At 41.6% G+C, this 15,903-nt stretch overlaps 1 protein-coding gene across 4 annotated transcripts in view; it reads left to right on the top strand.

Annotated features, from left to right (window-relative positions):
* The window catches only part of FHIT (fragile histidine triad diadenosine triphosphatase), a 1,766,300-nt gene that overhangs the window by 1,536,518 nt on the left and 213,879 nt on the right, over window positions 1–15,903 (top strand). For all 4 annotated transcript variants that reach the window (XM_049863424.1, XM_049863427.1, XM_049863426.1 and 1 more), the window contains one exon: window positions 11,235–11,303. In XM_049863424.1, coding sequence (XP_049719381.1) covers window positions 11,235–11,303 — 69 coding nt within the window. The remainder of the gene's footprint in view (window positions 1–11,234; window positions 11,304–15,903) is intronic.

The following is a 15,903-nucleotide window of genomic DNA, read 5'->3' as shown; positions in this document are numbered from 1 at the left end:
GAGGGAAAAGACAGGAATAACCAAGAAAATCCGTGTGTGTGTGTGTGTGTGTGTGTGTGTGTGTGTGTGTGTGTGGTTCCTTCCTTCCTCCTTCCCTTTCCTTCCCTTTCCTCTCCTTCCATCTGGAGACTGACACTGGAGCTACAGGTCTAAACCTGGACTGTCCTAGATAAAGCAGGAACCCTGGTTAATTGCTACGGCTGCTAACCAAAAGGTCAGCAGTTTGAATCTGCCAGGCACTCCTTGGAAACTCTATAGGGCAGTTCTACTCTGTCCTATAGGGTCGCTATGAGTCAGAATCGACTCGATGGCACTGGGTTTGGTTTTTTGGGTTTTTTATGGTAACCCAAATAGGAATTATTTAATTAGGAGGGAATATAGCATAACACAGACGGGGTTTGACATCCCAGCAACTTGGCTTACAGTCTGCCACTTTACTAGCTTGGTGACCTTGGGCAATTTACTTAATCTCAATAAGCCTTAGTTTCCTCATCTAAAAAATGGACTCAATAACAGTTCCTATTTTTTAGTGTTTCAGTGAGAATGTGATATATATTTATGTAATGAAACACAGTTGTTATCATATACTATTCTTATATAAGTGGTAGCTAACATTATAATTGTTAGGGAGCACCAGTGGTGCAAAAGTTGAGCACTCACTGTTACCAAAAGGTCAGTGGTTTGAACCCACCAGCCGTTCTCCAGAAGAGGTAGCAATCTGCTTCTGTAAAGATTACAGCCTTGGAAACCCTATGGGACAGTTGTACTCTGTCCTATAGGGTCACCATGAATTAGAATTGACTCGACGGAAATGGTTTTTTCAGGTTTATTATAATGTTAACAATTAAAATGGGTAGATGAATGGTATGGCAGTACTATAAATGTGAACATAAAGTTTTCCACTACATGCAAATGACACCATTAAATGATGTGTGAGTGTCCTCTATACAGAAATTGTCTAAATTTGGGAGAGTCTTCTAAAAGCCATGAAAACAGGCTACAACGCTGTAGGACTAATGCCTACCACATTGAGGGCATGCCACTGAGGGCCTCAGGGTAGTGGACAGTACATTTATTTCCATGTCTTAGTCACCTGGATTATATAGCTAACCTACCATTACAGGAGTAAAGAAGCCTGGGGGATATGTATTTGAGACAGTAAATGGTTCTGTTGGGTAGAAACAGATGTTCTGCTTAAAAATAAGGAAGCTCCATGAGTAGAGCACTTTGGGAGGTGAACACCAAAAATGTACAGTGATTTGAGAGTTAGAATGTACTGGAGGAAGCCAAAGGAGTGAAAAACAAGTGGCAAGATGGTAGGAAGGGAGACTGGGCCAATTCCTCATGCCCAGATGTTTCTCTCCACATGGTGGTAGCTCCGCCTCCATTCTTTCCATTAATTCACTTAGTAAAGGAAAATGGAGGGAGCCACTTGACGTGTAATTGTCTCTGGCTGTTCCTGTTTGGGCCTATTACACAAACAGTAGGGAGATTTCTCATTTTGTGCTGTTCACTGCAGTAAGATTTTAAAAAAGAAAAAAGAAGACATTCTTCCAACACCTGCTTTCTTAATTGATAGTAATTACCTTGCCCCCAAAAGTGAGTGGTTTTTAAACAAAGCGGGTACATTGTCGTAAGTGATGTTACCATCTTATAAACACATCATTAAAATGGGAAAGGTGACAAAACCATGACAATAGCTCCCATATGCCACTCACCTTGTATTTTTCTTTTCCTTTGCAATCAGTGCTCCTTTGCTCTATAAGGACAAATGGCAGAAAAGGTATGTTTTCTTTCTGTATGCCCTATTTTGAGTTTGTGAGGGATGGGTAAGGAAGTTGATCTACTTTTTATCTACTCTGTTTGCTCCAAATTTCAGTAGAAGAGCTTCTTAAAACAAAGAAAACAAGAATAGCCTCTCCTGGGTTTACCCAGTGCCTGTCACAGCATCTCATGCAATCCAGTACGCCGGGAGGGTGATGAGCTGCTCATGGGTAGCCATGTGGAAGATGGCGGAAATTGATTGGCAAAATAGATGCATCGACATTTGCTCATGTTTGTTCAATTCCCTGGGCTCCTGATCTCGTGGAGGAGGAATTGAAGAAGAGCCTGCCAATTTATTTCCACCTCGTGAGCGTAAAGCCAAAAGGAAAAGACACACACCCAGGCTCTCAGAGTTCAGCTACACTTTAAATAACGTTAAATTCCTTCACCTTGCTTTTATTTTACTTGAAAAGACCTTAATATTTAAAGAAAATTTAAAATTTAAGACTGTCTAATAGCTAAAAACTTCTTTAAACTCTCATTGTGTTTGGAGTAATACATCATGAAAGCTGTGATGCTTACATGATGTAGTACCCCCATACATCAGGCGGCACTGTCCCTCTCATGACCCATCGTTCCAACTCTCACTTGGCGCACCGTCAGTGATATATTACTTAACAACACAATTGTTGAGCCACAGAACTCCACAGGCATTTCCACAAAATCTGGGAGTTTTTTGGAAATTGAGTTGGTTCTTCATCTTTTTTTTAAGTTTCCTAATTTGACTGGAACAATGGAGACACACAGAAAGCACGGCGTTTCCTGTTTCGTGGAAAGTGTACCAGCTGCCTCAGAATTGCCAATATTCTACATGAAGGAGCTCATTGACAGTAGGGTCAGAAACCATCACTGGTCCTAGGCCTTTTGCCAGACCACTAATTTTATTCCTGAGTTGGCCATGTCAAGGTGTTCTCAAGCCCTGTGAGCTTTTATTTCAGAACAAAGTAGCTGGCATCATTTTCACATTGATCCTAAACATAGGAGCAGAGGGGAGTTCTCCCCAAACCAAGAAAGGCAGAGTAGAAAACACAAGCCTCTGGTGTTGGTGCTGGTTCAAAATTGGGTACATTCAGCAGGGCTGACTGCAGAACCAAGACTTCTGGTTTAGAGCAGAAGTGGGTTATCAAAAACGTTGTTGGAACTACTGCCTTATAATATACTAATTGCTAGAATTTATTGAATGTTTAGAATCCGCCAGCATTGGCCTAAGCACTTTACCTGCAACATCTCATGTAATCCTCACAGTAATCCTATGGATTTGGATACTGGTTTTATCCCCATTTGAAAAATGAGTTGAGAGAAGTTAAGAAACTCACCAAGTAAGAGGCAGAGGTAAGATTTGAAACTTGGCCTGCCAGTAACCACCTTTCCACAGTACTTTGACCTCTCTGAGGTCCGAGAAAGTTAGCGTGGGTGAGATGCCCCTGGGGCAATCAAGACTGGTAGAATTATATATTACCTTTGTATCACTCTGTATGGCTGAAGTAGAGTGGTCTGAATGGGAAGGGATTACAATAAACATGTTGCTGTTGTCTGGTAATAGAGTGAAAGGAGATCTATGTTTTCTCCTCTGTGGTTGCTTCTCTATGCTGTAGACATTTTACTTTGATGATAAGCAATTGAGAACAATCATATTGTGTAAATATATGTCATTATTCCAAGTTGAGAGCTTTTGGTAATTATCCAAATGTAGAAAGAGCACTGGACTCCAAGACTGTCTGAGTCTGCTGTGGGAAAATTTTGTCTCACTTTTCTCATCTACAAAATGGGTAGAATAATACTGACCTCAAGAAAGTACTGTGGAGATGAAAAAAATGTGCAGAAACTATTCTCTAGAAAATATCAAAAAGGCCTTTGTATTAATTTTCTATTTGCTGCTGTAACAAATTGCCACAGATTTAGGGGCTTAAAATACTGCATCTATTCTCTTACAGTTCTGGAGGTTAGAAGTCCAAAATGGGTCTCACTGGGCTAAAATCAAGGTGTCAGCAGGTCTGCGTTCCTTCTGGAGGCTCTAGGGGAGAATCTGGGTCTTTGCTGTTTTTGGTTTCTCCAGGTCCGCTGCATTCCTTGTCTCATGGCCTCCTCCTGCCATCTTCAAGGCCAGTGGTGTCAGGCTGAGCCCTTCTCACACTTACATCTCTGTGGCTGTCTTCTGATTTCTTCTTCCACTATTTTTTTTTTAAACAGTCTTATTGAGCTATAATTCACATACTATAAAATTCCCTCTTTTAAAGTGCACAATTTTATGGCTTTTAGTATATTTAGAGTTGTGCAACCATCACTACAATCAATTGTAGAACATTTTTGTCATCCCCAAAATAAACCCCGCATGCCTTAGCTGACACCCTCCTAATCACCCATCTGCCAGCCCTACACAACCGCTAATCTATTTTCTGTCTCTGTGGATTGCCTATTACAGATCTTTCTTATAAATGAATCATATAATATGTGATCCTTTCTGACTGGCTTCTTTCACTCGGCAAAATGTTTTAAAAGTTCATTAGCACTGTACCATGTATTAGAACTTCATTTCTTTCTATTGCCAAATAATATTCCATTATATGGTGATGCCAGATTTTGTTTATTCATTTGTCACTTCATGGGCATTTGGATTGTTTCCACTTTTTGGCTATTATGAATAATGCTGCAATGAACATTCATATGCAAGTTTTTGTGTGGAAAATGTTTTCATTTCTCTTGGGTATATTCCTAGGAGTGGAATTGCTGGATCATACTGTAATTCTATGTTTAACTTATTAAGGAACTGCCACAGGGTTTTGCACAGCAGCTGCACAACTTTACATTCCCACCAGCAGTGTACGAGGGTTCTGATTTCTCCACATCATCTCCAACACTTGTTATTTCATGTTTGTTTGATAACAGCCATCCTACTACATGTGAAGTGGTATCTCATTGTGGTTTTGATTTGCATGTCCCTAATTTTTTTTTTGTTTAATAATGAGAAGGTGGACTATATGAAGAACAGGGCATCAGGATTGGAGGAAGACTCATTAACAACCTGTGTTATGCAGATGACACAACCTTCCTTGCTGAAAGTGCAGAGGACTTGAAGCACTTACTAATGAAGATCAAAGACCACAGCCTTCAGTATGGATTGCACCTCAACATAAAGAAAACAAAAATCCTCACAACTGGACCAATGAGCAACATCATGATAAACGGAGAAAAGATTGAGGTTGTCAAGGATTTCATTTTACTTGGATCCACAATCAACAGCCATGGAAGCAGCAGTCAAGAAATCAAAAGACACATTGCAATGGGTAAATCTGCTGGAAAGGACCTCTTCAAAGTGTTGAAGACCAAAGATGTCACCTTGAAGACTAAGGTGCGCCTGACCCAAGCCATGGTATTTTCAGTCGCATCATATGCATGTGAAAGCTGGACAACGAATAAGGAAGACCAAAGAAGAGTTGACGCCTTTGAATTGTGGTGTTGGAAAAGAATATTGAATATACTATGGACTTCCAAAAGAAAGAACAAATCTGTCTTAGAAGAAGTGCGGCCAGAACTCTCCTTAGAGGCAAGGATAGCAAGACTGCGTCTTACATACTTTGGACATGTTGTCAGGAGGGATCAGTCCCTGGAGAAGGACATCATGCTTGGCAGAGTACAGGGTCAGCAGGAAAAAGGAAGACCCTCAGTGAGGTGGATTGACACAGTGGGTGCAACGATGAGCTCAAGCATAACAGCGATCGAAAGGATGGCTCAGGACAGGGCAGTGTTTCGTTCTGTTGTGCGTAGGGTCACTATGAGTCAGAACCGACTCGACGGCACCTAACAACAACAATAATAACTAATGATGCTAAGCATCTTTCTATGTCCTTATTGGCCATTTGTGTATCTTCTTTAAAGGAATGTCTATTCAGATGCTTTGCCCATTATTTAATTGAGTTATTTGTGTTTTTATTATTGAGTTGTAAGAGTCCTTTATGTATTCAAGATACAAACCCCTTATCAGATATAAGAATCAAAAATATTTTTCCTGTTCCATGAGTTGTTTCTTTACCTTCTCGATGGCGTCCTGTGAAGCACAACGGTTGTCAATTTTGATGACGCCCACTCTCTTCTACTGTTAAGGACTGTCGTGATAACACTGGGCCCACCCAGATAATCTAGGATGATCTCTCTATTTTAAGATCGAATGATGAATAGCCTTAATTTTATGGGAAACTGTAATTTTCCTTTGCCATGTCACCTAACATACTCATAAGTCCGAGGATTAGGGCATGGATGGCTTTGAGGGGGGCCATTATCTGCCTCCCACAGCATTGTTCTTGTTTTTCTTTAGAATAAGACTTGCTTTATGCAATTGCTCATTGGCAGGTCTGAGAAAGAAGGCTTCATGCTGGGAAAACTGGTTGAGGTTGCAGGACCCCAGTTATGAAGCAGGGTAGCCCTCTAGTCTCCCTTTGCCTCCCTCCTTAATATGATTTTGTACCTTATAAACAAATTACAATATATTTTGACAATGCCAAAGGACATCGGTGTGACTACACTGACCATTGTCAGGTGAATATGGGCTAAAATAGATGTGTTCAAAATGATGGAAGGAAAAGCACAGGTAGGTCAAATGAGGCAGGGCCTATAAAAATTTGTGTCAGGAGGTTAAAACTCAGAAAGATCCTACCTTTGGAGAAAATCCAGAAGATAATGGGAAGGGTTTTTAAAATTTAAATTAGCTCAAGCAGATGAACAAGGAGGGATTGACCTACTGCTTGGTGCAAATTACACAAAATAAATAAATGAGGGAGAAAAGAAGTGACATTAAACAATTTTGTTAATCTGTATTGGGCAGTTTCCAACTAGGAAGAGGTAAGGTGGGAATGGAACTCAGGAGGTAATGCTGTTGCTTTAAATGGAGTCAACGCTCCAGGAAAAGGCAAATTTCATCCCAAGACCCTGAATGAACTTGCAGATATAATCGAAGAAATTACTGAGAAATCACAGAGCCTGACAGAGACATCAAGAGCCCCCAGTGAGCAGGTGTTCTTATTTATGGAATGGGAGAAGCTGTGTGGTGTCCTGAGATATGGAATAGTGCGGTGGTGAAGAGTAAAAGCATCTGAGGACAAAGTTCAGCTCCCAGCCACTCCCTGTAGGAGCTTGGGCTATTCATTTGACCTCTCTGGGTCTGTGTCCTCACCAGGAAATGTTAATACCATTATTATCAACCTCTTAGGCATATTGTTAGGAATCCCTGGGTGGTGTAAATGTTTAAGCACTCGACTACTGGATGAAAGGTTGACAATTCAAACCCATCCACAGGCACCTTGGAAGACAGGCCTAGATATCTGCTTCTGAAAGGTCATAGCCTTGAAAACCCTATGGAGCAGTTCTGCTCTGCACGCACGGGGTCACCATGAGTTGGAATCAATTTGATGGCAACTAACAATAATAATAATAACAACAACAACGATAGGAGTATTGTAAGGATTAATTGAAATAATGATATAAATCAGCACAGAGACAGACATGTAGTGTGTGTTCAGTAAATGTTATTAGCAAGTACTACTACTGATAACAGTTACAGAAGCTAGAAGGTTCAGGAAACTGAAACAAGCACCTCCCAAAACATGATTTCTTCCCTCTCCTGTAGTTGCTGCCATTGATTTCTTTGATCCTTTTCATAGCAAAACTCCATGAAAGAGTAGTCTTTGCTCACTGTCTCTACTTCTCCACCTCAAACTTTCTCTTAAACACACTTCCCCTAAAGTTTTTTTTTTTTTTTTTTTTAAATAGCTTTATTGAGAAAACTCACATACCATGAAATTCTCCCTTTTAGGTCTGGGGACCATGGTTTCAGGGGACATCTAGGTCAACTGGCATAACAAAGTTTATTAAGAAAACATTCTGCATCCCACTTTGGTGAGTGGCATCTGGGGTCTTAAAAGCTAGCAAGCTGCCATATAAAATAAGATGCATCAATTGGTCCCAACCCACCTGGAGCAAAGGAGAATGAAGAACACCAAAGACACAAGGAAAATCTGAGCCCAAGAGACAGAAAGGGCCACATAAACCAGAGATTCCATCAGCCTGAGACCAGAAGAATGAGATGTTGCCCGGCTACCACCGACGACCGCCCTGACAGGGAGTACAAGAGAGAATCCCTGATGGAGCAGGAGAAAAGCTGGGTGCAGAACTCAAATTCTCTTAAAAAGACCAGACTTAATGGTCTGACTGAGATTGGAGGGACCCTGGAAGACATGTCCCCCAGACTCTCTGTTAGCCCAAAACTAAAACCATTCCTGAAGCCAAATCTTCAGACAAAGATTAGAGTGGACTCTAAGACATAAAATGATACTCTTGAGGAATGTGTTTCTTAGCTCAAGTGGATACATGAGACTAAACAGGCAGCTCCTGTCTGGAGGGGAGATGAGAAGGCAGAGGGGGACAGGAGCTGGTTGAATGGACATAGGAAATCTAGGGTAGAAAGGAGGAGTGTGCTGTCACATTATAGGGGGAGCAACTAGGGTCACAACAATGTGTATCTAAATTTCTGTATGAGAAACTAACTTGAATGGTAAACTTTCACTTAAAGCACAATATGCCTGAATCATAGTCCATTGTCCGGATATACCACATTTAGTTCATTCATTTCTCACTTAACGGGCATTTGGGTTGTTCCTACCTTTTTGCTAGTATAAATAATGCTGCCGTACATATAAATATTTGTGTAGACATTTCTTTTCACTTCTTTTGGGTATGTACCTAGAAGTGGAATTGCTGGGTCATGTGGAAATTCTGTGTTTAACTTTTGAGGAACTGCCACACTCTTTTCCAAGGAGCTGTTCTATTTCACATTCCCACCAACAGTGTATGAGGGTTTTAGTTTCTCCGCATCCTTGTGAACTCTTATTATTGTCTATGTTTTTGAATATAGTCATCCTGTTTTTAAAGGGTACGGAGTGGTATCTGGATGTGGTTTTATTTGCATTTTCCATAATGACTAATAACGTTAATGATGCTGAGAATCTTTTCATGTACTTTTCAGTTAGGTTTTTATCCTCCTCAACTTCACTGAAACCAGCTCAAGCTCTAAACAACGTTTGACACCATTCATTATATCCTCCTTCATGAACTTCCTTCTTTAGGCTGTTGGAACTTACTCTCTCTTGACTTGCCTCCTCCCTCACTGCATCCTGAAGCTGACTATTACTTTTCTTCCCCAACTTCAAATGTTGGAGTGTCCCAATGCTCACTCTTTAGCTCTGCCCTGCTACAATTTTCTCCATGACATTCTATTGAAAGGCCATGGCAATGGTATTCCTTCACAACAGCGAGGTTTGAGCAGGCTTTATCATTATTTCCCCGTTCTGAGAAATTTGTTGGTTGTCACTGACAACTTGTCAGGACCCTGTGATCAGCCTGTCACTTAAGAATTTATGTCAAGATACCAAGTTGGGTTGAAATCTATGCCCTTGGGAAAAATCACCTATACAGTGAGCTGTTTGCTGTCTTCAGTGTCACAGTGAATTTCAAGTGGTTACCAGTGATCAAGAGTGGCATTTCCAGGACCGAGTGGTAATGGAACCTATAGCAAAGTCCCTGAACACTAAACCCAGGAGAATGAGGTAATAAAAAGGATGTATGGGATGGGGCTGGACCCAGGAGGCTCTTCTAATGTAAGTCCACACCCAGACTATCAGTAGTGGGCAGCAACAGGCAAAAACCTAAGGACAAGGTGAGGAAGGTGATCAGAGTGCAGGAAGCCAGAGAAGCATCCAGATATTGGTTTCCATGTACTGTAATCGGGCAGGCAAACCGCAAACAACCTTGGCACATTTGGCAGGATAAGCTCAGGAAAGAAGGGATGCAGGAAGGAAGGATAGAAGGATGGACTGATGGATGGAAAGAAGGAAAGAAGGGGAACGGATAGCAGCAGGTTTGGGAGATAAAGATAATGTGAAGGCTCCTTCTAAGGGTAGACTACTTCCTCGTACTGTGTCATTTTTCTAGCCTTTTGTTTACATCAACCAGCTCATGGACTTGAATGAATTTCAGCCTGGCTCTTTTGCATGCCTTTCTCCTAATAATTTTTTTCCATGGGTCATCTGTGATTTGTTTTCCTTCCTTCTCTCCTTATGCTCACAGTCTGTGCGACTTAAGTACACATTCGCCCCAGTTGCTGAGGGATCCGTGACTGACTTCATAATTGACTGGAGAATGTTCTGGCAACAACATGTCACTCTTGGGGGACCGTGTGAACAAGGGCTGATGTGAAGCTCCTCTCTGCTTTGTTCATCTTGGACTGCTTGCTCCCTGCCTCCATTTTAATAGCGTATTATTTTGCAGCAAAGCCAAGGGAACGCTTAATCTCACATTCTCCTGAGGCCCTTTGGAGGCTCGATCACGGTAATCAAGGAGGGGTGGGCATGATCAGGGATGAGGTTTGATTCTTTGCCTGCCTTTCCATATTTAGGCTTTGTATTTCACATTCCTCCTCACGGTTTGTAATAAAAGCTGGAACATAGCTCAAGGGCAGGAATGAGGTTTAACTTCAGCCGAGGTATAATAGAGGCTATTTAGAAAGTAAAACTTTCAAATGGCAGTTTAGCCTTGAAGAATGTATTGAATTAGATATGCTGTGTGCCTTGATTCAAGATCTTTGCATAATGACATTGCTATGTATATGACTTGGGAGCTTTAGAAGGCTAGAGAAGTAGGCTGTTTAAAAGATTTTTAAGTCAGCAGAATCAGTACATGTGCTGATGAGGAATGTGGGGCAGGAGTCAGACTACCTGGCTTCTGATGGGGCCTTGATCTCTTGGTGCATTCATTTTTTTCATTGGAAAAATGGAGATCGTAGTACAACTTGTTTCATGGGATTATTAAGAAGATTAAATGAAATAAATGCCAAGCACAGACTTTTGCTTACCATAAGAAGTCGTGGCTTCATAAAGGCGAAACTGTGTATTACTGTTATAGGATTACTCTTTGAAGCCCTGGCTCTGTAACTCTGCCCATCCTACTTCCTAGTCCTTCTGATTCTTTCTTTACTTATGCAGTCCTATTAGCCAATTCTCATTTCTTGTCAGTCCCAGAGTCGCAACGGTCACCTCTTAAGATGTGCTGTCATTTCGAAGCTCAGGCTAACTGCAACCAAGACTGACAACTATGAATAATTTCTCAGGGCCCCTGAAACACTCTGACACTTCTCTGCCACTCTCATATATGCCACTAAATCGTTCTCTCTGGTTTGGCGCCTCTCTGTTCTCAGCGAATTTCAGATATAGTTACTGAGGGCGAGCATCCTTTTCCTCCAAAATATAATCCAGCAGGAACCAGTGTGGAATAATTGGGCTTCATGAGAACATCACTGTCAAGTCTAAAAATACATGGGGAGATAATCACGTTTTGTTTTCTCTCTCTTTCTTGCTCATTTTCAGCATGTTCACGTCCACGTTCTTCCCAGGAAGGTTGGAGACTTTAGCAGGAACGACAGCATCTATGATGAGGTGGGTCTGCTCTCTCTGATCTTATGTTTGATCATGGGGGCTGTCGGTGTGAGGGAATCAACCTAATGAACCAGGGACGGCCCACATCAGGTCTTCAATGTGATTCCGCCCAGTGTGATTTGGGAAGTGGCAGTAGAGGATAGGGTGCCAAGAATGGCTGTTATGGAAACTTAAGAAAATTAGTTATAATGATTTTCTTTCTCAAGCAAAATCCGGCAGAAACCAAGTGCCCTTGTAATTCCTACCCTATCATCCACCAGGGCACAAAGTATGTGTGGGAAGATAGGGCCCAGCGTCTCCATGAGAGAAAAGCTGCAGTGCCACCAATGGAAGTGACACAGATACATAATCTAATTTTTTTTTTTTTCCTCAAATGCTGTGTTTAACTTTAAAAGCACCTTGGAACTCAGTTTGTCTCACCGAGTTACACATTTTCCGAGTCATCAGCAGCAGAAACTAGGTTGATTTGACTGCTGTGAGCGCCACCTGTGTCATCAGCATTTAACAGTTAAATGAGTTCTGAACACTTCCATTCAAATACGTAAACATGAAACCACTATCAACATGAACCAACAGGAGCTAGACGCTCTGTTCTTAGGGTGTTGTCTCCAGGAGAGACTTTAGGCGTCTGCCATGTGGGGTATGTAATCTGTGATGGATCACGCTGGCGCAAATTGTAAGATAATATGATTTGTTTACCTATGTGTTCTAGTCAAGAAAGGGCAAATATTTTTCCCCCATGGCAGAGCTGATCATATTCCAGCAGTTCCCTGGCGTGCTTGGCTGGAAAGGACTTGGAGGCTGTTTCTGGATGAAACAAGGAAAAGCACTGTGATTGGTTAGCAATGTCTGCCTTGGGTATCAGAGAGAAGTATCCTGTTAGCCATCTATCTGATACTCCTGTTCTAAAGCTTTGAGAATGATTTTCAAAATATATATTTTTAATCTTGCTTATTTATCCCCACATGGTAGCTATAGCTTAAAGCTTATGCATCCGTTTGTGTTTATTGTTGCTGTGACGTAACTGGGCACTAAAATGGCTACGTAGATTTGAAAAAAAAGAATGAGAAGTCAGCAGTTAATAATGAGATTTATCATTAATTTTCCTGGCAACCTCTGGATTGTTTGAGATGACTGGTCGTCATGCCTTCGGACCATCCCTCACTATTTCATGCTTCCTACATTTTCCGAAAGCTGCAGTGGACCTGTGTAGGGTGGAAATAGTGTAGTCATTGCTACCTAAATGCTAGTCTGTGGGCCAGTTGCTGCAAATCTAGATTCTCTGGAGGCCCTGTCCCTAGAGACCTGAATCCAGTAGGTTTCAGAAGTACTCAAGAATCCGTAATTATGTAAGTATAAAGAGGTGCCCAGTAGACTGATGCACAGCTAGGTTTGGGAATAGGCTTTCTCCCAGATTTAGGGTTTCCCAAACCTATAATCCTATAATACTGTCATTTGGATTTATTTTCATTGAATGTGGAATGGGGTGTGGAGATTGGTCAGGGCTTACTCCTACTTGGAAGAGTACAAGAACTTTGGAGTAATTATAAAGGGATGCATTTACAAAAATATATAAGTACTTTTCTTATTAGCATAAACCAAGGTTAATAAAATGTTGCCGAGTACAGGATATTTTAATGAATAAATTAGCTCCTCATTTATATACAAGTGAATACTGCTAAAGTAGTATTATAAGTGCTTGAAAAGACTATACTCTTAGGCTGAACAGTCGCCTTGAAACCTGGTTTCTATTCTGAATGTGCTTGTCACAGAAGCTACAAGCCTACATTTCAACCAAGCTTGAAACACTGTCCAATGCTGTGGTTGGTGGGTGGCCTTTTTCCCCCCTTACCTTTAGCCCGTGTGTGCTTGCTCTGGTGGTTTCTCTAGCCCCACAAATGATGCAATTTGTGCTCCTACCTCCCACCTACTTGGAGGAGCATCTCAGGGGAAGGAATTACTCTAAGCCAAGTTTTTTCCTTTAAGTCAGCACTATAGACAGTGCCCACTAAGACAGATGGTGGTACAAAACTGTGAAGAAGTTGAACTTTGGAGACAAGCAGAATTAAGTTCAAATCCTATTGCCACCTACTGTGTTGCACGGGCAGGTTACTTACTCTTTCTGTGTTTTGATTCCCCCATCTTTAAAACGGAAATAATAACACATGCCACTCCAAAAGACTGTTGTGTGTACTGTGTGGAACACCATACTTGAAATGTTTATTACAGTGCTCGGCACATTGTTGTATTTTTGCTGTTAGTTGCTGCTGAGTCGTCTGTAGCTCGTGACATCCCAATGTACAACAGAAGGAAATGTTTCCCAGTCCTGTGCCATCTTCATGATCATTGGCATGTTTGAGTCCATTGTTGCAGCCATTGTGTATTTTGAGTACCTTCCGAACTAAGGAGGTCATCTTCCAGCGCTGTATCGGATACTATTCTGTTGTGATGCATAAGGTTTTCATTGACTAATTTTTGGAAGTAGATCACCAGGCCTTTATTTCTAGTTTGTCTTAGCTTGGGAGCTTCACTGAAGCCTGTCTATTATGGGTGACCTTACTGGTATTCGAAATACTAGTGGCATAGCTTCTAGCATCCAAGCAACACGCGAGCCACCACAGTCCAACAAATGGGCAGACCAGATGAGTGGTGAGTTTGAGACACATTAATCATTTTGTAAATGGATACTGTCTTAGTCATCTAGTGCTGCTATAACAGAAATACCGCAAGCAGATGGCTTTAACAAAGAAAAGTTTATTCTCTCACAGTCCAGTAGACTAGAAGTCTGAATTCAGGGCACTGGCTCCAGGGGAAGGCCTTCTCGCTCATAGGCTCTAGAGGAAGGTCCTTGTCGTCAGTCTTCCCTTGGTCTGGGAGCATCTCAACACAGGAACCTCAGGTCCAAAGGATGTGTTCTGCTCCTGGCGCTGCTTTCTTGGTGGTGGGTGGTCCCCAACTCTGCTTACTTCCCTTTTGTTTTATCTCTTGAGAGATAAAAAGTGGTGCAGGCCACACCCCAGGGAAACTCTTTTTATATTGGATCAGGGATGTGACCTGGTAAGGGTGTTACAATCCCACCCTAGTGCTCTTTAACATGAAATTATAATCACAAAATGGAGGACAACCACAGAATACTGGGAATCATGGCCTAACCATGTTAATACACACATTTTTGGGGGTACATAATCCAATCCATGACAGATAGTGTTTCTGTTGTTATTTTCATTATTGTTTCTAAAAAGTGGTAATATAGTAGAGTGAAAAGAGTCTTGAACTAGAAATCAGAGTTGTTAATCACAATAATAACAAGGATATTAAATGTAGTCATGACAAAAACTTCAGTTTGAAAAATACTTGTTGAAGACCTACTATGTCCTAGCACTAGGCTGAGTACGTGAAACACACTGTGAACAAGGCAGATTAGGCCTTCCCTCAAGGAGCATTAAGTATCCTCCCTATGTGTACACAGCATTTTGTAGGACTTCTGTACAAGAACTTAATTTGTAAAATGGTCTTGTGGAAGAAAGATTATTTTAGAGTCACATCTTCAGATGAGAGCATTGAAGCTCAGACACGTGGAGCAACTTGCCAGAGTCACACAGCTAGTAGATGGTGGAACCCAGATTCAAAGCCATGTCATGGGGTGCTGTCATCCAGCCCTCTTTCCAAGGGCCAGAGTTCTGTATCATACTACCCACCCTGGCCCATGCACAGCTTTAATCCCTCATTCTCAGTTTCTTCTTCCTCTTTGAACAAAACTGCGTCTCCAGTTTGAGTATATAATAAGATAATGCCCATGAAAGTGACAAGGGAAGCATGAAGCATTGCTCAGGCATTATTGGTACAAAACGTAGCGTACACTATGCTGAGTGATCTTAATCGGAAATGATGGCTTGGTGAGGGATGGCATCCTTTAAACTGATGGGAGCACTCACTCTAGATTATGCATCTGTTTGTGAAACACAACAAACAGGCTGCCTTGGTGGGTGGAGGGTGAGGAACAAGCACAGCAGGAGACTGAGCTCAGTAAAATATAATCATGTTCCCAGTGCCGCAGAAATCAGAAAGGAAGGCTAAAGAAGCCCTAGGTTATACATCGACTGGGAATGTTGTGTTCTATCTGGACATGGTTTTAGAGGGAGAGTGACAAACTGGAGAAGGTTCACAGGAAGGTGATTGGGATGGCAGGGTCTGGAAACAGTGAGTCAGGGACTGATTGATGGTGGAGAGCTTTTGTGCAGAAAAGGAGAAGAAGGCTTGTTAAGGGAAGGCAGGTATCTATAAATATCTGAAGGGCTGACAGGTGGAAAAGATATTAAATATGTCCTATGTGGCTCCAGATGGAAGATCTGGGGCTATCAGGCTGCAAGGAGGTCAAATTGATAAAATCTTCTGAACACTTCGAGTATCTTACAAGAGGATAAGCTTCCCATCCCTGGGTTCATTCAAGCAGAGAGTAGATGGCTGTGGTTCTTCAGGAAAACTTCTATATTCAGTCCTCAGATGAACTGCATAATAATTTATACCCCTTCCATTGAAAAGGTCCTGCAATTCCTGTCTTTATAAATCTGGCCCATTTGATCATTAACTCCATTTTTAG

Source organism: Elephas maximus, chromosome 20 (assembly GCF_024166365.1).
Source record: "Elephas maximus indicus isolate mEleMax1 chromosome 20, mEleMax1 primary haplotype, whole genome shotgun sequence".
NCBI lineage: Eukaryota > Metazoa > Chordata > Mammalia > Proboscidea > Elephantidae > Elephas > Elephas maximus.
This window is presented reverse-complemented; position numbering and strand designations above follow the sequence as displayed.